The sequence below is a fragment of the Liolophura sinensis genome, chromosome 9 (assembly GCF_032854445.1).
Source record: "Liolophura sinensis isolate JHLJ2023 chromosome 9, CUHK_Ljap_v2, whole genome shotgun sequence".
Classification (NCBI taxonomy): Eukaryota; Metazoa; Mollusca; class Polyplacophora; order Chitonida; family Chitonidae; genus Liolophura; species Liolophura sinensis.
This window is the reverse complement of record NC_088303.1, coordinates 28,389,810-28,412,622: the sequence shown is the minus strand read 5'-3', so window position 1 is coordinate 28,412,622 and position 22,813 is coordinate 28,389,810. Positions and strand designations below refer to the sequence as shown.

Sequence of the window (22,813 nt, the reverse complement as noted above, 5' to 3'; positions counted from 1 at the left end):
GATAAGTCTCTGTAGTCGACGCCGCGACCTTTTGTATGTGGGAATCACTCCGCATGTGTTTCTACTATAAATACTGAAGGGCGGCGAGTTATATGTCTTTTTCTCTCCTATCCTCTCCTGGGCTTTCCTTATGGGATCAGTTGCCACTTAACAATACCCCTTCTTGGCCGCCACCTTCACTTTTTGGGGTTCCCGCCCAGTTTCGTTCAATACCTCAGCGGGATATCAAGAAGTAAGGAACCAGCCTAATTTCCACACATCTTTATTTGATTGTCTCGCCCCCGTGTTCAGGTTGTTTATATATAATCGTTAGGTAACGAATGGAATTTTCAAATCCTATTATTGCTACCAACTACCAGGCCATTGTAACCGATATGCTTCAACCAATACCATGAATTACACCACCATCTTTTGGATATTTTCTTTTTACTTTAAACGCGAGCTTGCGCAGCTAAGGATAAATTTTACTACCCCAACTGAACAGTCATCAAACTGAAAACAAACCAACAGCTTGATATTGTTTTAGTAATTCATTTTCTGGTCCAAACCAAGATTGAAATCTTCCACATGCTTCCAAATTCTGAAGACTTACACTTTACAGATGCCTAGAATAACGCGCCACTATGTACGTGTAGAAATTAGGCAATTATGCTCAGTGTATTCCATTTATTGCTTTCTTTTCATTTGTCTATAGCGGGACCTGCTTTGACCGAGAGGATCAGCACGCCATCACGGAGCAATGACTCAGGAGCCTCTCACCAATGCGGTCGCTGTGAGTCCAGCTCATGCTGGTTTCCTCTCCGGCCGTGCGTGAGAAGGTCTGCCAGCATCCTACGGATGGTCATGGGTTTCTCCCGGGCTATGCCCGGTTTCCTCACACCATAATGCCGTCGTATAAGTGAAATATTTTGAGTACGGTGTAAAACTCCAATCAAATATATAAATAAATATATAAATCTTTTGTGTATAAACGGTGTTACGCGTACCTAACATTTCTCTTCCATCTAATAGACAATGGCTGAGGATCACTCAAGAAGTCTCGGAGGGCTTACTGACAGTAAGTGACACTTTGTTTACACATGATCTCATTTTTTTACGAGTGCCCCAGATTACTCACACCTGGATTAGCTGGACAGTACAGACTGTTCGTAAAGGCCTACAGAAAATGATTACTTAATTTTTTTTTGCACGTGATTTACAGAACATGAATGAGCCCCCGCTTTCCTGCCACCGCGTGCTCACACGCTCCGCTCTATAGCCACATGTGCTGCGGATTATTTTCCAACCGTCAATACAACGAGGCCGAACGTGTGGCATTGCCCGCGAGTTTGTAGCCGCGAGTCTGGCCATCATTTTCAACTGGAACATGGAATCAGCGATGAACTCTTAACACTGCTAAACCAAGTCTGAAAATATTTCAGGAATGATTCTGGAAGAGTTTTAGAAACGACTGTTAAGTTAGAAATTGTTTTTTTTTTTATTTCGCGTGAAATTCAGGCTCTCGTTCTTCATATATGTAGGCCTATGCCTACATTCAGGCGGTTTTCAGATATCAGACGCTTGCAAATCGTTAGCGGCTAAGTAGACGAAACCTGCATTAAAAGCGGTCATTAGAATCCTTTTAAAAAATCTGCCTATAGGATATATGGAAAGGAACTCTAAAACGACGATTATATTTTTAAGGGAAAGAAAGTTATGCCAAAAACATGAAGAAAATCCGTGTTTGAGATATATTTTAGATCCCTCTGATTTAGGCCGCGTGAACCGGATGCGATTTGTCTAATGGACTCGTCGAATTCTACCAAAGGAATGGGAATGTGGGAATAGGAGTCATAAGGTGTATGTACATATACTGTGTCTTCTTGTGGCAACGTGAGCACATGCCGCTATAGTGCTGCCACCACTGCAGTATCATGCCGAAGACACCAGGCATGACACTTCACCCAGTCTCATTATAATGAATCTATGCGCTGAAACAGACATTCGTTTACAAGCCTTTAACTAAAAGGGACGTTCCAGGTTAAAATTGCATAGCCAATTCCCAAAACGACGTTTAACACAAACCACCAAAAAGTTAACAGTACGTAAAGTGCGAAATTAGGACAGAATCGCGTAAAGAGAAGTGGTCAACAGTTTTCAGTGATGTTGGATAGACACAAAGACGAATGAGTCAAATTAGTATTTAAATCGTGTACCGTGCTAATATATAAGTTGTCGATAACAAAATATGTATCTCAGTAGCGCTTTGATTGTAAATTTATAATTTCAATGTGGCGATCTAATCTAAGATGATGAATATCCGACCACTAGTCCCTGATTAAGCGGAATTAGACACAGTCATAGAGCAGAGTGCCAGATTCTGGAGGCTCCGTTCAGATTTACTTAGAAGAGAATTATTATCATCGTAAGACATAAGAAAATTAGACTTAAGGCGTTTGATGGAATAACCTTGACAAACTAGTTTTTGCAGTAATAATTTTTCAAGAAAACGTGAAGGTCGTGGGTTTCCCGTGGGATCTTCGCGGTTTCCTCCCACCATAATGCTGACCGTAGTCATATAAGTGAAATATTCTTGAGCACGGCGTAAAACACCAATGAAATAAATGAATATATACACCAAAGAAATTTGCAAATAATCAATATAGCCATCACCGTACATTTCTTTTCGATGCTTTAACAACACATATTACAGAAGGCTTCTCAAAAGTAAAACAAAGTATTCAAATATTCATGACACTGTGTAGATATATAACATATGAACATCTGCATATAGAATTGTGATCATGAGCCTTATACCAAATACCAAGAAATGAAACATAAAACAAACACATATGGTATTCATTATGATAGTGAAAACACACATATTGTTTTCCGATTTTATAGTATATTAAAACTATCAATCTATATGGACTCACCCCTATCCGCTCCCTCCAGTAAAATGTCGTATTAAATCAATATTCTCAAATATTTAGATCATCTCTAAATTATTTATTTCATATGGGGAAAATTGTCACCATCACAATTGCTTTGTAGGCATACTGGGACAGATCGACACATACCGGCACACTTTGTCAGCCTGCATGTTGGTTTACCAAACAAGGATATACCAGTATTAATTCTGTTATTTTAGAAACGATTCGGTGATGAGATCCTCAAAGATAGTATCTGCCTCAGTCCTCAGACATTGTTGCCTACGATGGCTATTTTCTGACGTTATGAGGAAAAATGTTTACTGGGTTACAAACGTTTATAATTCCCAAACAGTATTTAAGGTTTTTCGCTGTCGGTTTTGGCAGAATCCCCTGAAAACGCCTCGTTAACTTTGCCATTCTTTTTCGTCCCATTCTCTTCTCGAGCAGTCACCTCAAGTTCCGGTTCATCTGCACTGATCCGAGCCCAGTGCTGTACCTCGCCACGGGCGAAAATACCAAATATGATGGCACCAAAGAAAGCAAAGCCGGCGCAGAGGAAAAACACTTTTTGCCACTCCCCTTGGGTTTTCTGAAATGACACCATTCCCCCCAAAAATGATTTTAATAACAGCTGTCAGTAAGGTGTGCATGTCCAGCGTACCTACCTTGTTATAGTTCGCCTTTAGTTACTAATATATATTTTCTCGAAACAACAAGTAACGTGCACAGGAAACTACAAATATAGAATTAATGTTGGTAAATATTTTTACAATTCGGCTTTTGCAGTTATGCCATCATCAAGATATGGACATTTTTCCACTACCACATGAGCTCTATATACAGCTATGTCGAGTCACCCCTTTTGTAGAATAAAGTACTACTGTCCCTCTGTTTTGCCGTCCACTAAAATGGGTTAAGCTTGTTCAGGCGAATACTCGATACAAACATCACAAACACACACACAAAGAAAACCTTTATCTCTGTTACTTTTGTCATGTAGACAAGGTATAGAGTGGTTTCGTCCCAATGTTTGTGATGATATCGTCCTGTCATTATACCTTGGTCAACTTTATAATAGAAATACATAATAAACAGAATTAGTTAAAATGTGCATAACTTACGTTGGTGGTCAGGGCGCCATTAACTAGCGGTGCAATCATCCCTGGTAACGTGGCACATGTGTTAGTTATTCCAAACAGCTCTCCAGCAAACCTATCACAAATGTGTCAGGAATATATTATAGGCTTGAATGATTATGGCTTAGCGCCACTTCGGCAATATTGGATCCATATCGATAGCCGAACAGTGACAAAATTTATGGATTTAAATCCTTTAGTTTCATGTATAACAACGTTTTCTTCTCTCTATGGTAGCTCATAAGCATTGGATTGAAACTCCTTATCATAAAACGCTTTCTGTTGTATAATTTTGTTGTTCTATTTGCTACTATCTTAGGAATGTAAAGGGATTCGCCAAAATTGCAGAAAAGGATTAAATGAAAAGCAAGGTTCTTATATATCGAATACAACGACGATACTCTATAATTCTTCATATCGGAACTATATCTAGTTGTTTATCCAGAGACAATCACTTTGGAAAGTACATGAATGAATTACCGAGGACCAAAGTCGACGTGATTCACAAGGTATCCACCCCTCGAGAGGCCTAGGAATGACACAGCCAATGCGAGAAAGACAATAGCCAACATCCGGTTTTCACAAGTAACGAATCCGGTTGCCACCAGAGACGCAGAAGCTCCGACGAATGCTTGAAATAAAACATTTATATGTGAATTAATTATTTTTAAATTTATCAAGCGTCAATGAAATAATTATTTTTCCACGGTGATTGCATATACATACGGTGTACATAACACTTTAAACCTGATTAACTCAGTATAATGTCTGGCCGCCATGTTTATCACTGCTTTTCGATACATATCAGCGCAATATTTTAGGTTACCGCCACACAGAGATTCTAGAAACATTATGGGGGGTCCAAGAAAATATTTCAAACACAGTCACCTAATTAGGGGGTAAATAAATGAGAAATATGTAGTGACCTTTTTATAAATGTAACAATTTAACCCCACATTCTTCTCTTTTATGGCCGTGCCATATACTCTTCCATATATTAGGTGAACATTTGACTAGGTAAAAATCACTCATCCAAAAAGACTTCGTGTATGAAAAGGTTCAAGAGCAATGTATTCAAATGAGTCATCTGAAAATGAGCCACTTTCCACTGAGATAAATCAGTCTAAAAGTCTGAAAAGTGTTGTTGTTTTCATTCATTTTCTAAATGATAGAATGTAGGTCTACCTGGGCTTTAGAAATCAGGAGAATTTAATTTGATTTGTATTGTGTGGAAAACAAAACGTTAAAAGCCTTTTCTCAAATACAACCATCTAGCTCACCGATTATTTGAAAAGTCCTCCTGGTTGCCGTGGTTGACAGCCATTTACGCTGACGTATGGTGTCCGCCAAGTAACCCGCCACGACGGAGGACAAGAACTGACAGATGTACGGTATGGCCGACAACAGGCCGTTCTGAAACAGAAAATAATGGTAATATCATGTTCACCCTCCTTTTTTTACTACAGCACTTAACACTTTTAATTTGGACATCTCAAAGAGAATTATTAAGCTGTAGCATTACTTGTTTATTAACGTCTTGTTAATAAACAAGACGTTACTTGTTTATTAACTATTAACTGTTTATTATCTATATAATCAGCAATAACTGACTAATTTCTTGGCCTTGTGTCTGACCATGTACTCATCGGGAACAGATATCAATTGTCACGAGTTACAAAAGTCAATCGCCTTTCCTTCAGTATTATCTTGATAGAAAGGCACATATTAGTAAATGCAGGGGCTTCCGTCATCAAGAGGTTGGCGTACTAGCAGAAATGTTTCGCTAGCGCACTAGTCGTTGTGAGTTTAAGTCCAGCTTATACTGGACAATAATTCTATGTTATGAATCAAGGCCCATTTGCATACATATTTGCATGAAGAACTATATCTGGAAGATGTCCGGTACCAATTTAAATTTTCTTTCCTACCATTTTGTTTTGCCCTTCTTCATGACATTAACAATAAATTTGGACATACAGAAGATGAACGTGTTTACCTGTTTTATGTCAAATTTAAGAACTTCTTTCATGTAGGTGGGCAATGCCGTCAGTAGAGAGTAATTGGTCCAGTTGTTGCAGATATGAGCAGTAATACACGCCCACAATGCCGGGGATTTGGCCATATCCAGCCATGGGGTCCTTTTGTCTTTGTCCTATAAAGGCCAAACATTCAAATCTATATGCATATGTGATGACTCATTGAATCTTCACCGCAGTAATAAAACAGTACAAAAAATATAAGCATATTTCATTTATGTCAGAGTGTTCTGGTTTACATATGGAGGAAACCGACTACAGACTGACGGAAACCGCCTCATTCAACAATGTGCCAAGCACAAGGCTGCAGTCGAGTTTGGAGCTTTTGAACGCAAATTGTCATTGGCAAAGAGACGGTGAGCCAATCGATGCTCCCGGATCATCTTCCAGAACCATGATAAGCCTACTTTTTTAGAATTCCACTGCTTGATCATGCCACTTTTCGCGAAACATTCTTGGAAACTTATTGTGAGGAAACCTTGTCGGTGTTATAACTTCAAAAATGGACCCGTTGAAAAGGGCGACATTTCGTGTGCATATTGCGTTGAAATGCTTGATATATTATGGATATTTTATCAGTTAAGCCAAACTGCACAACAGCTGCATTTTTAATTTCAACATTCATATGTCATACAACATGATGTAATGCCACATCTCAATAGTTTGCTTGAAAATATATGCGACCTTTGTGCACTAAACTGACCTTTAGAAAACAGTGACCTTTGTTTGAATCACATCTATATACTCTGGCGACATTTACAGTGAGATGGATAATTTCATACACAAAATACCTCTTACGAATGTGTCCCCTTTGCCTCTGAACCTTTAACATAACCGCTTTGACAGAGCCTTGTGACATACTTAGTTGACATTGGTGTCACAACGACAGATTGGCGTGTTAATAAATAAAAAACACTATTTACTTTACATCTGTTACTTTATTTACTCATCGCACTGAACACTCTGTTTCAATTTGGCAGGGGAACTGGTCGTGGTCGAGTGGTTAAGTTGCTTGCCTTTCAATCACTAGACACCCAAAGGTGCGGGGTTCAAAGCCCACTGCTTTGGGGCTTGATGGCGATAAGCGGTCGATAATGGCCATGTGATCGTTTACACAGTCAAGAGTTCTTAGAAGATTATTTGCCACGCACCAATATGATGCTCATACCCGTACGCTACACGTTGTAAAGTCCGCCAGTCACTTACAAAAAGGTGCTGGTTTACCCCAGGCACTCCATTTTACGCTACCCAAAAAACTATCCGCCACTCGTATTATTGAATAAATTTTGTGTATAGTGATAAATAAAAAAGAAATTGTAATTTTGGCGATCTTAATATATTGTGTGCATTGACATGTAATTAACACAGTTAGTGTTTGTCTTAATTTCCCGGCCGTACTTGGGAAAGTCTGTCAGCAACCTGTGGATGGTTTCCCCCGGACCATGTCCGCTTTCCTCCTATCTTGCTTGAGTAAAACACTAATCAGATAAATAAATTAATGAGTTAATGTCTTATTTTATAACATAATGAGAACACTTGTACCATATATTCAGAGACGATGGGGAAATGGCTTTCGACCTATTATAACTGTAACTATCCGAATGTTTTCATTCTCTTATCATAATTGTGATATGCTTATATCTCACACTTATATCGGCATGGTCTCCGATGGATTGTTCGATGAAGTCTCGTTCAATCTCTGTGATTCTCGGATGATCTCGGGGCCTGTCATGAACGACGTAAAACCAAGCGAGGAGCCAAACAGCAGCACCAAGCCCTACAATGGAAAAATAATCCAAAAGAAAAACGTTACAACGTTCTCAAGAATATGTCACTTATACGAAAGGGGCATTATGCCGGAAACCATGGAGAAACCGACAAACTATCCACAGTTTGCTCATCACTGCATGGTATACATTAAGATGCCAACTGATTACACAAAATTGCTCCTAAGAGAGTGGTATCTGCTTACTTTATTTTTACTGAATTTCGTTTCAAGAAACGATACTTATGAACATGGGGACTGGAATCCTTGTGAACTGTAAAGTCAAAATATCCATCTATCAGCGGAATACTGTTCACGCCATGGTAAATTAACTGAACCTTTAGCTTCAAAAATCCAATGTGTACCAGTTTCATCCACGTACCGTACACATAAAATATTGATCCCCAACCGTTGTCGAACCCATAAGCGCACAATAAGCCGGATATACTTAAAGTGATGATGTTTCCAATTGGTGGGCCTGTAGGAAACAAACAAACAGTTGGGTTTTAATCATGGGACTCAGTCGTTACTCATTTTGTACGGTCTTACATGTATGCAAAATACTCAAAGGTTTAGGATGAACCTTTTCCCGCGGAATGTGCACAGATTATGTAAATTGTGAACGTCACTAAAACCTGCTTTTGTACTAATGAGTCTGTGAAGCAGAATTTTGTAAAACTCCCTATTATTTATTATTTAGACAATGTTTTCACTTTCCTGCATGAGCGAGTAAGCGTGTTGGGGCGAGACAAACGGCAAATATCCGGATGTCCGCTGTCTCCAATACGTTAGAAGCTTGTTCGCAAAACATCATAAAGGCAATAATGGACGATAGACTACACAGCTTAGAGTCAAGTTGAGAAGGGAACGTTTTCGCATTTACGATCACATCTCACGTATTCGAGATTGTACGCGAGAAAACTATTATACCTACCTGCGTAACATAGTGCCATTAGCTTACTCCGTTCTAGCGGAGGAGCCCATCTTCCCCAAAGGCAGTGAGCTGCCGGAAATGCGACACCCTGAAAACCATGATCATTTGTGACATTTAAAATATATCTAAACCGCCATTTGTTGTCGGAAACTACTTAATCCCTTGCTCTGGTATTAGGGCATTAAATGAACAATTTCATAGTTGAAGGCTCCATGGCTCAGTTGGTTAGCGCACTAGCGCAGGGTAATGACCCAGGAGCCTCTCACAAATGCAGCCGCTGTGAGTTCAAGTCCAGCTCAGGCTGGCTTCCTCTTCGGCCGTAAGTGGGAAGGTCTGGCAGCAACCTGCAGATGGTCGTGGGTTTTCCTCGGGCTCTGCCCGGTTTGGACCTACCATAATGCTGGCCGCCGTCGTATAAGTGAAATATTCTTGAGCACGGCGTAAAACACCAATCAAATAAATAAATAAATAAAAAAATAAATTTCATGATAGCAAAATTAAACCAAATCGAAGCGCCAACTGTATATAGACCCATTACGAAAAGATTCCTGAAAAAGAATTTATTCCTTCGCATGGGACTTGTCACAAAAGCCAAGCTGACGAGGCAAACTACCTGCTGACGTTGATCCAGTGAATTAAAACGTTGTCTTTGGAGTTTTTAGTTCAGTCTCACTCATACAAGTATGCCATATACGTAAAGTAGATTTGGGTTCAACATCAGATAAATCAGTTATTCATCACAAAAAGTGCCAAATGTTAAACATTACTAACTGTCGCCAGCCCAGCAATCGCACGTGCAGCGAACACCAAGTACACGTGCGTGCGTGCGCACACCGGAAGTAACAGAGTGGAGATAATGCACAAGGCCATCCCCCCGCCGAGAACCCTCCTGCATCCGAACTTCCGGGCTAGCCAGCCCCCGGGGATCTGTGTGATGACATAACCGTAAAAGAAGGAGGCAAGCAGCTGAGACTGGAGAGTTTTGTCCCAGTCGAATTCCCCGCGCTGAAAAAAATGGCATCATGTGATATATTATCACGGTTTTTATTGTACTAAATTTCAAGAACATAATGACTAATAATTTAGACCCTCGTTAACCGGAGTTATTCAAACATTTCCCAGTATAAAATTAGCAATTGCCAATTCTCAGCCCTCATTTCCCCAATGCCTGACACCTGATGTAATTTGTTTCAGTTGTAGTCCGTAATTCTAACATACCTCCAAAAATTTTAAAGTGATAGACAATACCTGACTAATGTTTATATCCACTGAAGGACTACCGTTGAAAGTATCTTAAACCGGCATTAAATATTTTTTTAGATTTTTTTCAACCCAGTAAAAGTTTAGTGAAACTTCGCCTTGACACATCTTGAACGTGTCTCCATTATCGAGAACAAGGTGACGTCACGTTTACTCTAGCTCTCTAACGTCGAAGGTATTTTCCGTATGATAGTTTAAGCAGTAACCTATGGCAGATAAAAGTTGTGGACTTCGGTGATAAAGGCCCAGGAGACAAATATACTTTTCTCGGAAATTAGAAATACTGGAAGAATGTTTCTTTCACTGCTTGAACTGTTGATACAGTGAACCTACTATATCATTTACAAGGAACTCCAGTGACCCTGTTTAAATAGCCTAGCTGCAGATGCACAACTGGGGTATTCCTGGTTCAGGTCATAGCCTCCGTAGGGGTTCTGCTTGTGATTTTGACCCTATTAAATGTTTACAAAATTACAATAGGATTGCTGTACAGCTACGTTCATGCTAAGTATCGAAACAAATGGAAATATATCTAAGCATCACTGAGGCTGATCTAGGCATTCGACTGTCGCTGGATTTTAGGCTTCAATTTTGTTGCGTTGGCTACAAAAAACATCTCCTTTACGCGAGAAAGACGAACTCGGCGAACTTTAAATTGTTCAGTTGTAATAAATTCAGAAATATATATATATATATATATATATATATATATATATATATATATATATATATATATATATATATATTTCTTATTTAGAAACTGCTGACCAAACGCTAAAATGAACGACAAAAAATGTATTTGGGGAGATGACTGCGGTTTGGGCCGAGACGGACTGTGCCTGACATAATTTGTGATACGTCTGTGGCAGTCCATAAATGACACAAACTTGTGTCACAACACTTCGTGAAATGGCCCTTCGGCTACACGTAACTAAATCGATGTAAGCGATTTCAAAATGATGTCTTATGCAGTAGTTCCTTGTTATCATATGTCACTTCATGAAGTGAATGAGTAAAGGCTGCGTCACAGCTTAGGCCGCGCAATCTGATAGCAACGTGTTTGATTGGATGAAATTCTCAAGATGCTTCAACTCACACCAGCCATTTATACAGTATTGTCATTTCGTTTTACATGTTATTCGGTGAAATCTCATTAAAATAATCAAGTTTGATACATAGAAAGTTTGAGTGTCCTGCTTTCGATTGAAATATGTTTTAGCCTTGTGCTGTCTTGTCCTTTAACACTAAAAGCAATGGTGAGCGAAGCGTCCTCAAATTGATAATCTATACACAGTTGCGTCATGGACGCTGGGACGGTTCCATTTCGCTGCTAAAACAGGGGAACTGGGTTGTGCTGTCAGAAGGTCTGTTTTATTCAAAATTTTACAGCTCACATTTTTACGAGGACAAAGGCAAACTGAATTTACATATAAGTGGTCAGGCAGTTAAGTTTAAAGGTAAATATTTACCATTACCGACATCATGTGGCCAATAGGAACTAATCCCGTGTATGAGATATAAAGAGGTGGCATCAAACAACAAGCAGCAAGGTACTATATCTGGATAAGCGCAACATGGGCAACGATGCATTTTTTCAACGTCCTCTTACTAGTAACCCGTCCAAAACAACGGATTTCTGGCATTACAAGCGGTGGGAGTGAAGAGCTTGTGCTCGATGATGGCAGACAGTCGGAGCTAGGTGCACTGTCTGCTTTTCACCCTTATCACACGCGGTTTGTAATATTGGAGCATTGCTGTAAACGGGAATTTGCGTGTCAAGTGGTCTATCTGGCAGAGAAAAGCCAATAGTGCACCTCAATGGACAGTCGGCGGTACACAAACCACTGTCTCCGGGGCACTGCAGCCAGAGTTCTGAGCCACGCTGGTGTTGTAATACATGGGATAATGTCCGTAACTGGCTGCCTGCAACGAGTCCAGCCTGAGATCGTCTGAAGAACAACGAAGCTCTTTGAGCAGTGTTTTACACTCTACCCTTTTTTCCTCCCAGTCATCGACTTGTGCGTCTGGCTCCGTAGCTACCAGTGTGACCCGATTCTGCCGAAATCGGCTCCACATGTTCATCTAATTCTGAGCAACGCTACCATCTCCATTTCAGCTTCAACTGAATCTACAAGTTTCCTCACGAAATAAATCGTTCACTTCTGATAGTTTTTTTATTAGTTTGACTTCAACCCATTAAAAGCATCATTCCTCTGTCGTTGTAAAACTGTTATGTTCGAATTTAGGGCTTTAAGTGACATGGAGTGGTGCTAGCTGGAAATGTGCATTTATTGATCCATAATTGTTAAGTGTCTCGCTCTCATTGCACGACTTATTTCTCACCCATTCCATTGGCGTGGACTTGCCCAAAGTCATAACAACACAACCTAGAGCGTTAGGTATTAACAAAAAGGAGAGAGCGGTTGTTTTCAGTGTTATTCCCCCCTAATGGCCCCATTATTTCATAATGATATGTTAAAATACAAATAAAACGTAGTTTGCCATGTTCAAATCACATAGATAATGCACAGCAGACGAGAGGTGTCCATTATTTGAGGGAAGAGGGGTCGCAGGTCTCCCGAGTAAGCCTCTCAAATATGTGATTTAAACATGGCAAACAACGTTTTTTAAAGGCAGCTACACAGAGTTTGTTTTAACATTATGATTAGGACTACTGCATGGCTTCCGGTTCTAATGTCATCTGTTTAAACTTGAGTCCTTCTGTCTCTAACTAATTTTAGGCCTACATGAGTAAAACGTCATCGAAACTTACCGGACAGAAATGCTAAACTTCTAAACACATGGTCTTTTATCCTCCACCGATCTCTGTTTTAGTCAAAATGCTGAGAGTCGTACGCAATAATTCAAGCTAACGATTCTCATCAATCACACCCCGAGCTCAAAACATATAATAGTGATGCCAAGTATTATGTGACCAGCTTCTTCGCCATTTACAACACGATCTTCGCTTCTTTCGTGTAACTTACAGTATTTTACAGTATTCTACGTTTCATTTATATATGCCAGGCTTTAGTCTCCAAACTTGACTATACTTTTTTTTACTTACGTCATCCGTGCCACCTGCTTTTCCGGTCTCATCCGTACAGCCATCGTCTGTTTCCGTCGATACGTTGGCGACTATCGAGCCGTTATTTAAGAAGAGGCTTGAGACATTTGGGGTTTTGACCATACACACAATAGCGACGCTGAAGTCTATCCTCAAAGCGTAGACAAAGACAAACCCAACAAATCCTACCAGGGAAATAGCCCATCGGAAAGATGTATACACAGGGACTACAAATGAAAACAAAACAAAAAATGCAAGCTACACATGCAGAAATAAAAATATATTTAAGCCATTTCAGATGCTCCCAGCTAAATTTTCACAAATCTGCATTCTCAAAAACTTACAAACTCACAAACCCACATTCTCAGAAATATTCACACCAGCATATAAACAAAAACGTACATTCTCACAACACAATCTGCCACAAACCTAAACATTCTTTCAAAGTTTCATTCTTTTTAAATTGAGTACATAGAAACTCATTTCAACATGAAACCAGCGTTTTCTGCATGGATGAATCGTCGATTACCATGGAAAACACTAATACACAGTTCCCTATAGAACAAGACATGTTTATTTACCACCTGAACTTCAGACAACCGTAAGCGCTAGCGCAGCGTAATGACCCAGGAGCCTCTCATCAATGCGGTCGTTGTGAGTTCAAGTAAAGCTCATGCTGGCTTCCTCTCCGGCCGTACGTGGGAAGGTCTGCCAGCAACCTGCGGATGTCGTGGGCTCTGCTTGGTTTCCTCCCACCATAATGCTGGGAGTACGGAGTAACATCAATCAAATAAATCAATAAATAAATAAATAAAACCAATAGAAAATACATTATTCGTCCAAATACCGCCTTAAAATATGCACCTTTACAAAATCTCCATTCCATATATATACTCTCTTAAAACTAGAAACGCATATTTAAAACATATTGGCGACATGATCAGGTGACATGATGAACGTCCACTTGGCTGAATGTGATTCTGCTGCTGATTTCGTGATTACTGACATGACACTTTCACATACAGAAACTTGGCTGAAAATGAGTACTAAAATAATTATCCACCTGGAACAAACCAAATTTTCAAAGGTGAAAATTAAGCCTATGCTTTACTGGCACCCATACGAAGCGATCCGCTGCAAATCTGCATTCTCCATAAACAGACATGCTTCCCGAACAAATCTACACATGTAAGACATATACCAACTGTCTTGTATAAAATTATTTGAACATAAAATGTATACCAATCTGTTTTCAAGGACGCTATCCGCTATCAATCTGCATCCACGATACATATGCACGCTGTCTATTCAAACCTGCAGATAACATTTGACATCGATAGACACCCTTCCAATATAAACCTATATGTATTTCATACAATGCATGGCGCCCGTACAAACCTTTCCTGATTATGATTCTTTGGAATTGCATTTAGATTGAATATTGCGTTTTTGCGCTATACCGAAGTATTCGTATACATCGTCATGCATTGTCAGGCCAAATAAATACCTTTTGATGCCAATCTTCTTCCAGTGAGCATTTGAATCAGACGCTGCTTGTACCGGTTTCCCATTGTCAAGCACTTCGGCGATGAAATTTCATACAAGATATTCACGGGGAAATTATGACACACTGTCAAATATGTATATATACATCGAAATGCTCGGATTGAATCCTTCAGATTTTGTATGGTCTAGGTGCAACAGGATTTGAATGTGAACTTCGAAACAATACAGCTGCAAACACGTTACCTATCACGCTAGCGTCTCCTATACAGACTGATTAAAGTCAAGAATTAGAGACATAACAAAATCAGAAACTCAATATGCATTCTCGTTTTTTTGCACTAGTACATCCATGACAAAGACGAAATACTTAGGATATTATGTGACCTCTTCCCCTTGTGGTTGGCCGGTGACGACAAACATTTACGTAGTTGAAGCGTTGTGGTGGATAGTAAATGTGTTAACTTCTGTATCCTTTACAGTTTTTTACATTTTAAAGGCCATCACATTAATTAAGCCCGATGTTTGATATCTGAAGGTTCTATCTGTGGTCAGTGCAGATTAAAATCATAAAACCGGAAGCGACATAGGACAAATTGTTTCTCTACATGTTATTAGACACTTTTTTCTCCATCTTATAGAGATTAATGTGTGTGGATATAAACCTTTCAAAATGTTACCGTTTTTTTTGGAATATTTGTTTACAATGCCGTGTATATAGTACTGAAAATAGATGTTAGTTATGCTATTTTTACCGGAGAAAGAAACAGAAGGAAACATGTGGATCATGGCATGAGTTTTTTGGGATAAAATGACATCTTAACACCAACAAAAGTGTATAAAAATAAACAGGAAGTCAATCCGGAGTTTATCCTCCTAGGGTGACCATGACAGCTACACAATGTCTCAGAAAATTCAGAGCCTCTCGCTACACCATAAAAGAAAGTCGTCATCACTGGTCAAAGTGCTTCCGTAGGATTTTGCAAGGTCAAGATGGATTCCAACCTTTCGGGCAACAAGATGGGTTTATTCGCCATTCATGTGCTGCCGCACTCGTCTTTCCGGCTCATCCCTAATGTGTTCAGTCAGTGTACAAAAGCAAATAATTCACAATGATTTTGATTGTCAACAAGGCCCAACGAACAATGAGAACAGGGGAATCTGAAAATTCCTCGTCCAAAACCTGGATTGAACCCTCACGTGTCGTGTCATAGAAATTGAGTGAGTGAGTGCATGGGGTTTAACGTCGTACTTACCAATTTTTTAGTCATATAACGACGATCATAGAGACTGAAATACATTTTACATACTCTTTAACTGCTCGGCCACGATCCACTCCCAATAATGACTGATGGAATCTTTGCAGTAATTTTGAAGCAAGATTGTATAGAGCAGTATTTGATTTAATCATGATCGGGTGCAGAAGCAGGTATGTTCATTTATTTGTTTATTTGATTGGTGTTTTACGCCGTACTTAAGAATATTTCACTTATACAACGACAGCCAGTATTATGGTTGGAGAAAACCGGGCAGAGCCCGGGGGAAACCCACGACCATCCACAGCCGGAGAGGAAAGCAGCATGAGCTGGAATTGTACTCACAGCGACCGCATCAGAAGCAGGTTTGTGTACCCCCATTTTACTTTATTTACTTTTCACACACATGACGGCGGCCAGATTTATGAGCTGAGTCAACTGGATTGCCCAGAGAAAAAAAAACAACCATCATTTGCCAAGTATCAGTACAAGGCAAACTTCACTTAAAGGACCGGCCCCGATTCGGCTCAATCCTTGGTCGGGTCACACCTAAGACCTTAAAAGAGGAAGCTGTAACTTCCTCGCTTGACATTCAGTATTAAGAGGAAGTGCAACGACTGGTTGACCCGTATCAGTATAATGGCTTGCCTTCCGGTAAGTTGTCCCAGTGAAGCAGCACTACATAAAAGAGCGGTGGAAATCCGTCTCTAACAAGGAGACACATTACATGCACTCTAAGGACTCCTTCGTAGTCATATGACTGAAGAATTGTTAAGTACGACATTAAATCCCAAGCACTCAATCAGTCTTCACTAAGAGCCACAGTCGAAATAGGGAGCTGGATTTGAACACGGAACCTCATTGACCAAGGACCTGATAACCTCAATGAGTCATTGGTTGAACCGACTGAGCCATGTAGTCAAATACAAATGCTTGTATATTTTCATGTGACACAAGTATTTCTTCACATTCGGTCTATTTTACTTTACCTACGCGTACAAGCTGTCTAGGTCGAGTCTATATATTTTTTCAAGATAGTAAAATGTTAATATATTTTAACCACAACTTAGCCTTTATCGCCTGGTTTAAAGTATACATATCCCTATCCGCAGAACAAACAATGCTGGCTACAAAAGCCATTGTCTGTTACATGCCTAGTGAAAATTAGACTCCGAACAACACCAGAGATTTCAATAGGCCCCATTTGAATATGTAGGGCAAATTCCATGCTGTATATGAAAATATGGGGTAAGGACAACTGCACCACTCCGCCCCTTCCCACGTTTCCTTTCTTGAGCTACTTTTGACCAAAGCGTGGATTCAAGGAACATTTTCGGGTTAGATGTGTAGATTATTGAGACATGTAGAACACCCAGGTATTGGTCATCAACTATATAAGTCTATAATTGCTCAAATTATTAACACGTCTATTGTCTATTTAATTACAATTTGTCAATAATGGTTCCATCAGATTAAAAATTCCTCTCAACGGTTTTGAGCAGTAGTGCGATCGGGTACGTTGACATGTGGATAAATATAAACAGTTTCGTAATTAAGACTTTCGTAGCAATTAATAGATTATCAGTTTGAATTTAACTTGAGGAAATCCGGACAAAATGATTGCATTTAAATTCTGAGAACAAGAAAACCTGTGGCTTAAAGGACTTGAAAATCAAAGATCCATCGTACGCCAACAAGTGAATCCACAAAATATTTAGCTGGGCTTTATGACAAGAAGGTGTCAGTGTTTTTCTCACTTTAGCATAAGGCACTTCTAGCTATATAGGCGCCAGTGATAAGCATTGCGTCCACAACTGATCATTGCTCAAGAAAAGTGTGCACCAGATACTAATAATTTATATGACATATAATATATTTTATTAATGAGAATGAATGAAACATCGTTCATGAAATTAAAGTGATGCAAAGTGATTTCTTCTTGTTTTGTTTTTCTTGATATCTTAATAATTCCTGAGACATTTCAAGAAAGATGACTTTTATTTGGACCTACGTCACCATAACCCTGTTCCTCTGAAATATGTCCCCCGATGTCAGGCTAGTCCAGAAGATGTAAGTGGGGCTATCCACGATTACATGTGGTGCTAAAATCAAGTATTGTGCGATTCATAGCCCGCCATATGTAAATATTCATGTGCAAATATATAATAAGATGAACACTGTCAATAATTTATAACCTAATTTATGAATAATACACCTAACTACTTATTTAATAAAAGAACTTACTGCATAGAGTGTAAAACCATGCAGAGCAACGACGTCGATGTGATAAATGGCAAATGGTCCCACGCAATTGCCTCAGGATTTTATTATAACTGTTCATGTAAAAGTTTAAATGTTTGCAAATTACACATGCCCTAGCACCATACTTTTAGCAGAATTAGGTGAAAAAAATATGCAATGGTATGAATGGCAATTATTCCTCCAACGAAATCATCACTCGAAAATGTCACGTTAACATGTTCCGGGTTCCACTGTATAATTTGTTGTGTTAGGTAACTTGTTTAGGAATAAAGAAAAGAAACACTGTGAATATCGTAACGATTGTGTTTGTCATGAGTTTAGGTAATGCAATACTCACTTAGTCGTCATGTTTATACATGTAGCACGTTCAATACTTTGCACAAAATCCGAGTTAGGTGTTGCTAGGTCATGCTTCGTTATTCAGCTGGCCTCGTTTAAAGATAATCCGGGTACTATCATCGGGCAAATAAGTACCTATATAACGCCAACCTGTCCCGATGTATCCATCGTTTTAGAGTTATGTGCACAATATAGATGGTATTTCTTAAATTCTATACATAGAATATACCACCCTTGATATGAAATATGGACAGAGCGTTCAGGATATCGAGCGATCTGTATCACAGCTGTATGTAATTCCGTTTAACCCCAGGCCAGGAGATGTATAAACATCCGTGTTTCTTACATCGACGTGATCTTTTTATCAACAATTTGAATAAAACGCGACTGAGATACTTATATTTATATTTGACCTGAAAAAAATCCACTGATTACGGGTTTGAAATTTGAATTGTATGTCCGTCTTCCTTGGTTCGTTGAAAACTCATGAATTTAGGTTAAAACTCCCGCTAACCAAAACGCCCGCTGCCAAACAACGACCAATACCTTATGTCAAAATGCCCGCCATGGCATTCTTGGACATGTATAGGTAAGACCAGATATATGGACATAAGGAACTCTCCGTTACAAACAATAACAGATGAATAACGCGAACAGTTATGCACATCATTACTACCGGTACATGATCATAGACAAAAATTGACTTGTCTAAATTTGTAATGTCAGGTATAGTTTTCTCAGCGGTAGCAAAACGATCATCTTATTACATAAAGGCTATCAGCTTCGCCGGTCCCCTATACATGACTATTATTCAAAAAGTGTGTATTTGTTTTTCAACTGATGTAAGAGTTTTATACACCATCTTAATTTTTTGTTTTTATGTCACACGGACATATCAATAGATTATATAACACACAATGCAATGACGGTGTTTGATTCTTCTCGCCATTGTTGGAAGAATGGATTCTGATTATAGATAGAAGACAGCACATAATAAAACCCTTTGCGAATGGGGTCGTCAATAGTTATCATCATTTCGGTAGATGTGGGAATAGGTCCATCACTTCTATTAATAAATGGCCACTAATGCACCTGCCGAGCAAGAATGACGTCTGAACTGAGATCGACGTGGTCAGAGTTGGAGTTATTTGGTTGTTTCTCTTAATAACAACTCTCCGCAAAGCAAACTGTTTCATTACAAAACATAAGGCCCCCTTACGTCTATTATGTGTTAAATTATGGTGCTTGGGGGCGTGTATTGTGCTAATATTTATGCATTTACATGAACAGTTAGAATAAAACCTTAACTGAGGTAATTTGAGATAGAGACAGTATTTCACCGGTTACGTGTGACCATTTGCCAGCTATCACACAGTCGTCGCTGATCTGGTTTTACTCTTTATGCTGTACGTCTTTAATTATATTTTAAAAATGTGTAATATGTATACTTTTCTGTCTTATTCACCTGTTAATTGTTTCTAGGTACCAGCAGGTTTAATAAGAGGAATATTCTTGTCAGGTTATATCGGCTAACCTAAAAGGATGTATTAGCGGACGTTATGGTGATGGACGTTTTGGCTAGAGGGCGCATTTCACCGGTTACGTGGGACCATTTGCCAGATATCTCACTGTTCTTACCGCTCTGGTTTTATACTCTCTATGCTGTACGTCACCAATTATATTGACCTGCTGCTTTTTACAGTTGGTAGAGCGTCCGCTTCGGGAGCGGTAGATCAAGGTTCAATTCTGGGTCGAGTCATACCTAAGACTTTAAAAGAGGAAGGTTGTAACTTCCTCGCTTGGCGCTCAGCATGAAGGGGATGGGGTAAGGACTGGTTGAGCGTATCAGTATAATGGCTCGGTCGGGGCATATTACTTGCCTTCGGTAAGGCGTCTCAGTGAAGCAGCACTAGATTAAAGAGCGCTGAAAATCCATCATGGAACAAGGCGGCACATCGCATGCACTCTCAGGATTCCTTCGTCGTCATATGACGAAAACAACTGTTAAGTACGACGTTAAACCACTTGCACTCAATCACTCGCTGCTGGTTTCTAAGTTATTTGCGAAATTGATTTTGAAATTATCGACTTGCAACTCCCTGTCATGTTCTATATACAAGTGGTATACCGGATGTGGAACTTAACCGCTAGATAATTTGAAATCCGTCCTACGGCCAAATAATGGCCAAATTTTAAAAAGTTTTTATACATTGCGTCTTTAAAAGTCTCTCGTACTCTGCTAATTGTTGTGTGAATTACCATTTACAAATACATATACACATATTATTTGTTCTATTTTGTGTATTTGGTTGGTGTTCTACGCGGTACTTTAAGAAAATTTCACTTACATGACGGCGGCCTACATTAGGATGGTTGGAAACCGAGCAGAGCCCGGGGTATACCCACGACCATCCATAGGTTCCTGCAAGACCTTATTCATTCTACGTGTATTCTGTGAGCACTCTGATCAGCGGTGTCAAAATCAGACCTACGTGTATGACGCATCTCAAAATTCGACAAACATTTCTTGTCATGAGATACCAGGAAAACCAAACGCATTTTGCATATACGCTGTTGTCCCTGGTTTTTGCACTGCGGCAACAAAGGCAAAACTTATACTTTGCATAAGGAACAGGGCGTTACAAAACCATTAGGCACATGCAAAATGTTGTGTGCAGCCAAATTTCCGGAACTTACCTTTCTCTTTCTCATTTTTCGCCAAGTCGAATTTGTCCTTCATCATGTACGCAAGGCTATAGCGTGTCCGTAAATTGAGCGGTGTTATTTGAAGAGGTTAATTGTCTTGCGCTATACGGGCCTACAAGGGTATAAACCGGTCACCTGACGGTATGTAGTGTTGAGACCGGCGGAGTGATCTTTGTCAAAGGAGAAACGAGCCTGGAAGTTTACCTTCCCAGGCCTGACCTCATTGTATGCATACATACATACATGTCAAGGAAAAACCGCTGTTCACAGTCAACCGTGCAGCTATAACAGTAAGGGAACTTCGAGTGATGGCCATCGGACTAATCTTATTCTGGAACTTCATAATGTTTATAGTGGACAATACATAAAAATTACATAAAGTTCAGATGAAAAACTTAGTTGTAAATGTGATCGATTTTTGTTCAAACAGAAAAAGAGACATGAAAATTATTTTGTATGGTGGGTATTTGGGACCACCACTTTTGTGTAGTAATGTTAGAAATGAGGATGTACAAAACATGCTTGATAAACATATATTTGCATTAGAATTTTGTATTTTCAACTAACAAATGTGTTCAACCTAGATTTTGATCATATTTATATTTCAATATATTCATAAATATTGTCATAATAACCATCATTTAGAAATATTTCCAAATACCATTTCCCTTGATAGAAAAAGAAGAAAAAGAAAATTATTAAAGACAAAATTTGCAAATATGTTTTCACGCTCCCTTACGGAACCATGGAAAGGACATATAATTCTCTTGTTTTCTACGGCGAAAAAAATAAGAGAATTTATTTAAACAAACATTTTTCTGGGTTTTCATATGTATAAATAATAAGTGTTAGTGATCCATTCAGAAGCTTTGTTATTTAGAATGCAGCATGCGAAATGATTCACTAAGTCGGGGGAAAGTACTTTTTGCCGAGTCAGCAGACTTATCCAAGAGTTAGCCAGCCAATCACAGATGTTTTTTGAAACACCGTTTGGGGCCATAAGTCTGCATTATCCGTGTAACGACTGTATCCCCAGCGTCCGATTCCACTCTACCTCCATGGCCCGACCAACTCCCATAATACTGTTATTCATCCATATGACAACCCACAAACATTATCATGTTCTGAATATGCCATATGTGGTATATTTCCTTAACTACTGTCCTCACTTATGCCTCTCATTTTCTCTCGAGCCTATCAACATCCTTAGGCCTACTATATACAGGCCTATCTAGCTGACCTTGTCATATTATCTGTCCGAATACATATAAGTAAGCTGCTCTCTATTAGTAGAATCCATCTTACAAGGACGTATATCAACAACTGATGATGCCAATGGCTGACTAACATAGGGGTAAGCCTGCTAACTCGGGGTAAAGTACTTCCCCCCCCCCACCCCACCTCCCGCAGACTTATAGAGGACCAACGCAATGCTGCACTCTAAGTAACGTCATTTCTGATTGGATCATTAACACAGGGGAAAGTAACCACTCAGTGATAAATTTTAGTTGATGAATTCTCTTTTTGGCCGTCGGAAAAAAGAGAAGAAACTAAATCAGCTAACTCGGGCCAAAGTCCTTTCCCCCGACTTAGTGGCCAATGAGAAACTATTATTTCAAATATCAGCATTTCGACTG

The 22,813-nt window shown here is 39.4% G+C and overlaps 1 protein-coding gene across 1 annotated transcript; it reads right to left on the bottom strand.

The window, feature by feature from the left end:
• Positions 1–2,750: 2,750 nt before the first annotated feature.
• On the bottom strand, positions 2,751–21,273 carry LOC135475535 (sialin-like). The gene is made up of 11 exons (XM_064755458.1): positions 21,168–21,273; positions 13,111–13,337; positions 9,555–9,788; positions 8,784–8,871; positions 8,232–8,327; positions 7,731–7,861; positions 6,045–6,200; positions 5,329–5,461; positions 4,529–4,679; positions 4,034–4,124; positions 2,751–3,501 (listed from the first exon to the last, which is right to left on the bottom strand). Exons 1-11 carry the CDS (start codon positions 21,211–21,213, stop codon positions 3,268–3,270), a joined length of 1,587 nt encoding a protein of 528 aa, XP_064611528.1. The 5' UTR covers positions 21,214–21,273; the 3' UTR covers positions 2,751–3,267.
• Between the last annotated feature and the right edge of the window lie 1,540 nt (positions 21,274–22,813).

Coding starts and splice junctions, on each gene's coding strand:
- LOC135475535 (XM_064755458.1), bottom strand. CDS start 21,213: ATGATGAAGGACAAATTCGACTTGGCGAAAAATGAGAAAGAGAAAG. Junction 4,680..5,328: donor GAGGACTTTTCAAATAATCG/GTGAGCTAGATG, acceptor TTTTATTTCAAG/CATTCGTCGGAGCTTCTGCG. Junction 4,125..4,528: donor CACGTCGACTTTGGTCCTCG/GTAATTCATTCA, acceptor CATTTGTGATAG/GTTTGCTGGAGAGCTGTTTG.